The sequence below is a fragment of the Semicossyphus pulcher genome, unplaced genomic scaffold (assembly GCF_022749685.1).
Source record: "Semicossyphus pulcher isolate SPU_LCO1_2020_fin unplaced genomic scaffold, fSemPul1.0.p SCAF_3, whole genome shotgun sequence".
Classification (NCBI taxonomy): Eukaryota; Metazoa; Chordata; class Actinopteri; order Labriformes; family Labridae; genus Semicossyphus; species Semicossyphus pulcher.
The window spans coordinates 11082672-11092362 of record NW_027211704.1 but is presented as its reverse complement, the minus strand read 5'-3'; the positions used below and the strand labels follow the sequence as shown (position 1 = coordinate 11092362).

General features: G+C 38.0%; 1 protein-coding gene across 1 annotated transcript; it reads right to left on the bottom strand.

Moving 5' to 3' along the window:
- Positions 1 to 7472, bottom strand: apobec2a (apolipoprotein B mRNA editing enzyme, catalytic polypeptide-like 2a). The gene is made up of 4 exons (XM_069678763.1): positions 7187 to 7472; positions 3503 to 3727; positions 2038 to 2346; positions 1 to 989 (listed from the first exon to the last, which is right to left on the bottom strand). Exons 1-3 carry the CDS (start codon positions 7390 to 7392, stop codon positions 2043 to 2045), a joined length of 735 nt encoding a protein of 244 aa, XP_069534864.1. The 5' UTR covers positions 7393 to 7472; the 3' UTR covers positions 1 to 989; positions 2038 to 2042.
- Between the last annotated feature and the right edge of the window lie 2219 nt (positions 7473 to 9691).

Genomic DNA, 9691 nt, shown 5'->3' with positions numbered 1-9691 from the left:
TGTAGAGCGTACTCTGTTATATAATTTACAGAGACCAACATGAATCCACCACGAGACAGAAACACTTCCTGTAACAGACCTTGAACAGAACCAGACTCATGGAGAACACGCATCTGAAGAGAGTGGATGGAGAGAGTGGGAGAGACAGACATGCAGGCAGACAGTCAGGGAGACAGGGGGACCTGCACACTGCAACAGTGGTGGAGTGTGAACAAAGTAAACAAACTAACCCTAACCCCCCCTGTCGGTCTATACCTGAGAACATACAGGCAGTAGTAGATACTTAGTTCACTCTAAACATGAAGGCAAGTCAACCCCACAAAGTCCAGTTTGAATCAGATCACAGTGCATTTATTTCATATATTTAACGGATATTAGCCAGATTAAATTCTTAAGGCTTTCTCTTGTAAAAACAGCTCTTACACACACACACGCACGCACGCACACACCTAATCCAGCAGAGATGTGTTTAATCCGACAGACAGACAGGTCTATCCTTGACTTTAACTCTGAGGTGGAAAAAGCTGAACGTGGAGGATTCAAACAAACATCTTCACAAGCAGTTAGAAAAAAACACATTTCTTTATTTCTTACCTTCCATGTCCTGAATAAAAACGTATTCTGACACATTACATCAACAGTATTTTAACTTTTCAAACTGGAAAACCTCTAGCACCACATAACAATCACTGTGCAAAAATTTAGAAAAAATTAAATAAAAAACAGTCATGAAAAGTCGTGTAAAGCTCTGCTATCTGAGACCAGGACTGACAAAGGTGCTGTTAGGATCACTGACAGGTGTTGTGGGATCAGTGGCACGGAAACTGTATTTACAGAATTCATGAATGCACTAAAGAAAAGGAAACAAGTGGATTGATGTACACAGCTGTTCTTGTACTATTGTATTATAATAAATTAATATATCAACATGAGTCCTCTTTCAAGATGTGATGGTGATGTTTGATGGTGCACGAGTTCCCAAAGGAATCCTGAGAGAACAGAAAGAGAGAGAGAGATGTACATTCATTACTACACATGCTTTAATCATTAGCATTCAAAATATCAGCTTTCATAAATCAGACCATTTAATCAGACTCACATAACATCACATACTGAGACAAAACTCTTAACGAAAGTCTAACAGGTTAAGAAGAGATACTTCAGGTCATCAGGTTACTTTAATTACTTTGCATTAACAGTAATACGTTATTCTGATAACCCTAACTGTAATTTCTTTAAAGTTTTAATTAGTTGGTGGAGACCATCCTGCATTTAGTTTTTTGTTCACATTTCTCAAATGTTGCTTTTGTAGAGACAAGTATTTCATGGCTGTAACAGGAGAGAAACAAAAACCACTAAACACAACCCGTGAGGCTCTATTCGCTTTCTTTTGTCCAGGATAACGGGACCACTGCGCCAACCAGGGACTACTGTGCAAGCCGAATACCACTGAGCCAACCGGGGACAGCTGATTTAGTTCAGTTGGTAGAGCAGGCGCCCCATGTTCAGAGGCTGCAATCCTCAAAGCACTGATCGCAAGGTCGACTCCCAGTCTGCTGGTCATTTGACGCATGTCTTCCCCCACTCTCTACACCCCATATTTCCTGTCTCTCTTCAGCTGTTCTATAAATAAGGGCTAAAACCAAAAAAATAATCTTGGGACAAAAACTGGGGACAACTGAGCCAAATGAGGACCACTGAACCAACAGAAGAAAACTAAGTAAACTGGGAAGTACTGAGTCACGCAGGAATACTGGGCCAACCTGGGACTACTGTCCAAGCCGAGGACCACTGAGCCAACTGGGGACAACGGACGCATACAGGGACCGATGAGCCAACCTGGTACTACTGAGGCAATCGGGGCCAACTGGGGACCACTGAGCCAACGCGGGACATTCTCCATTTCAATTATTTCTCCATTCTCCAATTTATATGTAAATATGGTAATAATAATAAATGAGACAAAATACGACAAAAATAACAGAAAATGAGACCAATGTTGTGAAATATTTGGTAAAATGTTTAGTAAAATATTACACTTGTCACTGTAGAATGTCGGCCAGCTTCTCTTGGTAATACTCGTAGTTTTCTTTGCAGTCCTCCCACAGGTTAAGAGGTTGTTCCTCATTCTCAACAAACGTTTCCCAGGTGTAGGAGAAGTCCAGAGGCTTCATCACCCTCAGCTTACAGCCAGCAGCGTGCAGAATCTTCAGTCCATCCTGAATCTCTGACTCTTCCCACTCAAACAGCCGAGCGGCAAACACGGCCAGCTTGATATTTTTCCTCGCCTTCAACACTTCAGCAATCTTTGCTGCACAAGCAGAGCACGGACTGGAGGACACATACCTACATGAGAGTAAAGACAGATCAGGTTGTTAGTTCCAGTCCACTGACTCTTCATCTCAGGTCAGTTTACTCGTCATGACAAGTTATTATATTATTCCATTTTTCAATATTTCAGATTTCAGAGGTAACTATTTGTTGGTACACCAGCCAGCAGAGGGCAACTGTTTGAACCCAAAGCTGATCATTGTTTAAAGGGGCTATATGTAAGATTTTACATGTATTCATCAATCAAATATAATTTTTTTGTTGCCAATGTTAGAAGGGGGGTAAAACTAGAGTCAACATCGGCAGGGCATGCGAATCATGCAGAGACCTTCGACTGCTTTTGGGGATCAAAACAGACCCACAAAATTTGTGGGCAGCCTTTTTTCTCTCACCGGGTGCAGCGTTTTTTCTCTCACAGCACAAGTGCTTCATCCCACCTCTCTCCAGCCCCTCTGCTATTTATGTTAGAGCTAGTTGGCTAACCTTAGCATGCTCGCTAATGTTATGACTACCAAAATACTGAGTGCGTATTTCCGTTATCTAGCTTGACAAATAACTTCACCAGCCAACCTGACAAACGGTATTGATTTTGGCCAACATCAACTAACTCACGCAGACTCCCGGGGCTGATCTGGCTGGTAATGGAGTACTTTGCCGTTTGGTTACGAAGCACGATGCCAGACCCATGCACTGTAGTTATGTAAGAGCTAGTTGGCTAACCTTAGCATGCTCACTAACGTTAAAAATACTATCCAAGTGTACATGTCAGTGTTGTCAGAATAACTTGACAAATAACTTTGCCACCTAACATGATATTAACTGAGGTATTATGACAAACAGTGTTGATTTTGGAAAACATGATGCAGGTAAATCATCATCAGTCATCATCTCGTCAGTAAAAGTAAACAGAGCCAGTGAGTTCCGGATGCTCGTTCATGCGTGCGAGCGTCTACAACAAGGTTGACTGTAGTTCCCTCAACGGCCGACCGTGTCACTCGGGATGAGGATTTTCTGAAAGTTACATATAGCAGCTTTAAACAAAAATATGTGCGACGCAGCTGAAAAAGGGACATTATTACGTTTCTGAAGAGTAAAACGATATTTATCATTTACATATTTTTTCAAAACATAGAAAGATTAAGAGAAAGTTTTCATTATCAGAGGTTATTACCAGGTGACTGTGTATGTAATAGCAGGGTCATAGTTAGGAAGACACTGTGTGAAGAATGCTTCTTCCGCATGAGGTCCATTGTGTTCATCCTCCAGATATCCTCTTAGCAGCCCATCAGGTATGTCTCCTCTATCCACCAAGTAACACAGGAACGTCTTATTCCGGCCCGACGAGTACTCCACGTTTTTAAACTGGAACTTATAGATGAAAGGATCAATCCGGTCCCTGTGGATGAAATACAGATTATCGGGAAATAGTGTCACATTATGAACAAAAACACATTCTATTATTGTCTAACCGGCCAAAAGACCACAGTCAGATCTCCTATCTATCAAACTAGTTAAACATGTCTTTAATAAAAGATGTTAATATTGTCACTGTATTCATATCACATAAACATGGTTTCAGATGAAGAAATGTTCAAAAGTCAGACGATCAAAGTCTGAGAAAACCAACAGTGAGGAGTTGTGATGATAATTTTGATGGGAAACTTTACATCTTAACTGAAATAAAGTTCAGGTATGTGACCAATTTGCCCTCATGAAGGAATGAAGAATAAGAAGTCAGGTAGACTGTCATGAGTTGTTTAATTTTGTATTTAATATATTGTGTTCTTGCCTTTATTTAGTCTTGTTTAGTTATGTAATTCATTTGTGTTTCATTGTCTAGAGATTTCTGCTATCACAGTCCTGAGTTTGGGTTTTAGTGTTTCCTGTTTTATTTTGTAGTTCTTGCCCTATGTATGTTTTGTCTTGTTTTACTTCCTGCCTTTGTGTGTTTTCCCGCCTGTTGGATTATGTGCCCTGTCCTTATTGTTTTCACCTGCTCCCTTGATTGTCTCACCTGTGCTCAATTAGTTTCACCTCCCCAGTGTATTTAGTCTTTGTCTTCCCTTGTCCCTGTGCTAGTTTGTTGTCGTCTGTCCATGTCCATGCGTCCTGTTATTCTCAGTAATCTCAGTGTTCCCTGGATTTTTCACCTTCTGTTTTATTGCCTGTTTTGTTGGACCTTTTTACCATTGGATTTTGTTTGCCTGCCCCCCTTGGATTCCTCACATGAGTAAGCCTTTTGTTTTGTTTCGCCTTCTGCCTTTTTGTTTAAATAAATTCTTATTTCAATCTGCATCTGGGTCCTTAACCGTTTGTTTAAACCCTAAACCGTGACATAGACCTTAAACCTTCTGGGATCTACAATCTACCACTTTCAACATGAGACATCATAAAAACCAGGACTTACTTCCTGCACCTGCTCAAAAAGTTCAACATATTTCTAAAAAATTATATTCAGGTAGCCTGTTGTAGTTACTCAGCATATGAGAAACCATCGATGCCTTCTTTAAATAGATGATAGGATATATGGCAGAGTGAGATTTAAGTACAGCACCTGTTTCTGATATGTGTGTGTGTGTGTGTGTGTGTGGTGGGGGGGGGGGGTGCTGAATACCTCCGCAGTATAATTAGACTGCGGAGGTTTCTGTGTGAACCAGTTCAGACTGACACGTGAATCAGCTCATTAGAAAAACGTTAATCAGCTCATTAGATACACATAAATCAAGTGATATACTCTTAAACGTGAAAATATAAACTCTTTAATGTGATGAAACTCGTTAACTCTTTGATGTCACGGTACAAACTCTTTAACGTGAAAATGTAAACTCTTTAATGTGACGATAGAAATTCTTTTATGTGATTATATAAACTCTTTAACATGATGAAATAAACTCGGTGTTCTTCTACTTCCGGGCGCTGCGAGGTTGGCAGCCTGTTGCTGCAGCTCCGAGCCATTATTTCTTATTCTGCATACCATGTCACTTTATCCCACAACTGTCACTTTACTTATCTTGTCACTTACTCCTAGCTGTATAACCCTCGAATTTTTAATTTTTAATTTATGTATCTATTCTTTTTTTCCTTTTATACTGTATTCACTGACTTGCTATTTTGTCTTGGTACTGCTGTAACACCCAAATTTCCCCCCTGGGGATCAATAAAGGATTATCTTATCTATATAAACTCTACTGTGATGAAATTAACTCTTTAACGTGACTATGTAAACTCTTTAACATGATTATATAAACTCTTTAGCGTGATTATATAAACTCTTTAACGTGACGAAATAAACTCTTTTATGTGACTATACAAACTCTTTAAAGCTCCTGTGAGGAACTTTCGGTTTGTGTTGATTTTGGCGCCCCCTGTGGACAAAGCCATATCTTTTCTCTTTTTGCTGAATTTGTCCTGCACATGCTTACATGGTGGTTTAAAACAAAAAATCTCATCCTGTGTTCTTTAACAGTCATATGTGTCACTCACTTTAATTGTTTGTCCTGGAAAATGGGAAAATGTAAACAAAGTCAGCGTGCATCACTTCGTCTGACACCCCACCAGCAGTTTCAGGCATTAAAAATAACTATATAGAAATAATCAGTGTTGATGCTGCTGTTTTGTTTGCTTTTGTAGCTCATATGCAGTCATCAGAATTAATTTCAGTCTGTTTCACTACCAGTGAAAAACTCCTCACAGGAGCTTTAACATGACTATATAAATCTTTAACATGATGACAAACTCTTTAACGTGCTGAAATAAACTCTTTAATGTAACTGTATAAACTCTTTAACGTGATGAAATAAACTCTTTAATGTAACTGTATAAACTCTTTAACGTGATGAAATAAACTCTTTAATGTGATGAAATAAACTCTTTAACGTGACGATATAAACTCTTTAATGTGACTAAATAATTTCTTTAATGTGATGAAATAACTAATTAATGTGACGATATAAACTCTTTAATGTGATTAAATAAACTCTAACGTGATGATTTAAACTAACGTGATAATATACACTCTTTAATGTGACTGTATAAACTCTTTAACGTGACGATATAATTTCTTTCATGTGATGAAATAAACTCTTAAATGTGACGATATAAACTCTTTAAAGTGATGATGTAACTCTTTAACGTGATGAAATAAACTCTATAACGTAACGGTGTAAACTCTTTAATATGACGATATAAATTCATTTAAGTGATGAAATAAACTCTTAAACGTGATGGAGATATAAACTCTTTCACGTGACGATACAAACTCTTTAAAGTGATGGTATAAACTCTATCGGACGATATAAAGTCTTTAATATGACGGTATAAATGCTTTAATGTGACGATATAAACTCTTTAAGGTGACGGCATAAACTCTTTAACGTGAAAACATAAACTCAATAATGTGACGATAGAAATTCTTTTATGTGATGAAATCAACTCTTTAACGTGACAGTATAAACTCTTTAACGTGATGGAGATTTAAACTCTTTAACGTGATGGAGATTTAAACTCTTTAACGTGACGATATAAACTCTTTAACGTGTTGATAAACTCCAACGTGATGATATAAAGTCTTTCATGTGACAGTATAAACTCTTTAACGTGACGTTAAAAGTATTTAATGTAACGGTATAAACTCTTTAACGTGATGAAATAAACTCTTTAACGTGACGTATAAACTCCTAAACGTGACGATATAAAGTCTTTCATGTGACGTTATAAACTCCGAAACGTAACGATGTAAACTCTTTAACGTGACGATAGATATAAACTCTTTAACGTGACGTATAAACTCCAACGTGACGATAGATATAATCTCTTTAACGTGACGATATAAACTGACGGAGAGACATAAACTCACCCTGCGATGATTTCAAACGGAGGAAGTTCTATCGGTTCCACCTGAACTTCTCCATTTTCTCCGTTACTGACGGCCGCTTCAGAAGAACCCTCTTCTTTTTCCTTCTTTGCTTCATTCTTTACCTCCTTCGCCTCTTTCATCACTTCAGCTGACTCCTTCTCTTTTTTCTCCTTTTTCTTCGTTACGGAACGACTTTTATCAGCCATGACACAAACTTCTTAGAGTGTGTGAATAAAATAAATTGTTGTAAAAGACGAGAGGTAGATACAGCGCTACAGACAGAGGAGTTGAGACTAAAACTGACTCAACAGATGGGACGAAGAGTAACTAAATGGGGGGAGGGTGGTGGTAAAGAGAGCTGGACAGATCATAGACAGACAGAGAGAGAGGGGAAGAGAGAGGCTCATATTGAACTCATAATCACGTCCAAATAGTATTCTCAAAGCTGGATTTAATATGATATAATATAATCTTACATTCTGATAAAATAAAACCCTCAAAGATCTAAGAACACTTTTATCTTTAACGCTTCCAAAGGTGATTTTTGGCTTCAGGTGATCAGAATGGATTTAATAAAATATGTATTAAACATGATATAATTTAATATAAATGTATATGTATATATACAGTTTATAGCTCAAATAGACCAGTTATATTTAATTGTTTTCAGAAAAGATCTTCAACCTCAGAAGCTTTGACTGATTGATGATTGATTGATTTAAACAATTGGCATATGAATTATATCTTATTTATTTATACATTAAACTGTTGCTTTATGAATGATATCTTATTTATTTATACATTAAACCGTTGCTTTATCTTTTTTTTTTATCACACTATGTTTGTAGAGGCTCAACTAGGGACGTTAAAAATGATACAACACATCGGTTTCATGCTCTGTACTGGAACTATGTTGAATTAAATCCTCCCTATCAAATAAAATTAAACATTATTTTCCATCATCAGCTTCAGTCTATAAATAAGTTTAGCTGCAGCAGCCTTTAAAGGCTTATGTGGGTCAAACATGCAGACACAGTCAGGCAGCTGCAGCTCTATTTAAAAACCGGTGTGGTTGTGTGTGTGTGTGTGTGTGTGTTGGGGGGGGTTCTTAACAAGAAAATAAGTTGGGATAAAGCTATTTTTTTACCACAGAAATAAACATGTTTATTTTATTGTTCAGGATAACTGTACGGGGGAGTAACTTCATCCGTTTGTGTTGTTGGAGCCTTTTGGGGATTTTTTTCATTTAAAGTTTGCACAAATAATCTGTCTCTCTGTGGGATTTAAGTCTGAGCTCCAGTTTTTCGGTGACTTAAATGCTCGTGTTATCGTATTAAAATATTTTTAGCACTAAGTAGCAGGTATACTGTGCTCGCTTTAGCTGCTTGTTAGCCTTGTCAGGCTTCAAAACGCTCCGTCAGAAACCAGTGGGCAACGTCACTGAGACTACATCCATTATTTATACAGTCTATGTTCAAAATAGATTCTGTCTGACTGAAAACTCTTCACATATCAGATTACTGCAGATTACTACACACACACACACACACACACACACACACACACACACACAATGCTGTAAACTAAGAATGCTTTCAAAAGTGGAAGTGTTAATAGTTTATTTTCATCAATGAACAAAATGCAGTGAATGAACAGAAGAGAAATCCAAATCACATCGATATTTGGTGTGACCACCCTTTGCCTCAATTCTTCGAGGTACAATTGCACACAGTTTTAAACTCGGTTGGTAGGTCGTTCCAAACATCTTGGAGAACTAACCGCAGATCTTCTGTGGATGTATGCTTCCTCAGATCCTTCTGTCCCTTCATGTCATCCCAGACGGACTCGATGATGTTGAGATCAGGGCTTCTTGTTCTTCTTAACACTGAAGGTCGTTCTTAATGACACTGGCTGTATGTTTAAGGTCGTTGTCCTGCTGCAGAACACTTTTGGGGAGTTCACATATCATATCACTATCTGCCTGTATTTCTCAGCACTGAGGACAACATTAATCCTGACCAAATCTCCAACTCCATTTGTAGAAAATGCAGCCCCAAACTTGCAAGGAACCTCCACCATGCTTCACTGTTGCCTGCAGACATTCATTATTGTACTGCTCTCCAGCCCTTCTGCGAACAAACTGCCTGCTGCTACAGACAAATATTTTAATGTTTTCGTGCATAGTTGAGTCGCTTGGCCTTGTTTCCATGTCAGAGGTATGGCTTTTTGGCTGCAACTCTTCCATGAAGACAACGTCTTCTCTTTTTCTTCTCCTTGGCCTAAGTACATTGACGTAGGATTCATTAAAGTTTGACCAAAAAATAATAAGAAATGTAAACAATGCGAGCATGGACGGTGATGGGAACCGCAAATACGTTTATCTGTAAGTGACAACAATTAAATATTCGCAAATGATTAACATTAATGCCTTTCTGACTTTTGATAGTTTGTTAAATAAAGCCTATCTTATCTTAAAATATGTAAACACTGTAAGACACACAAATA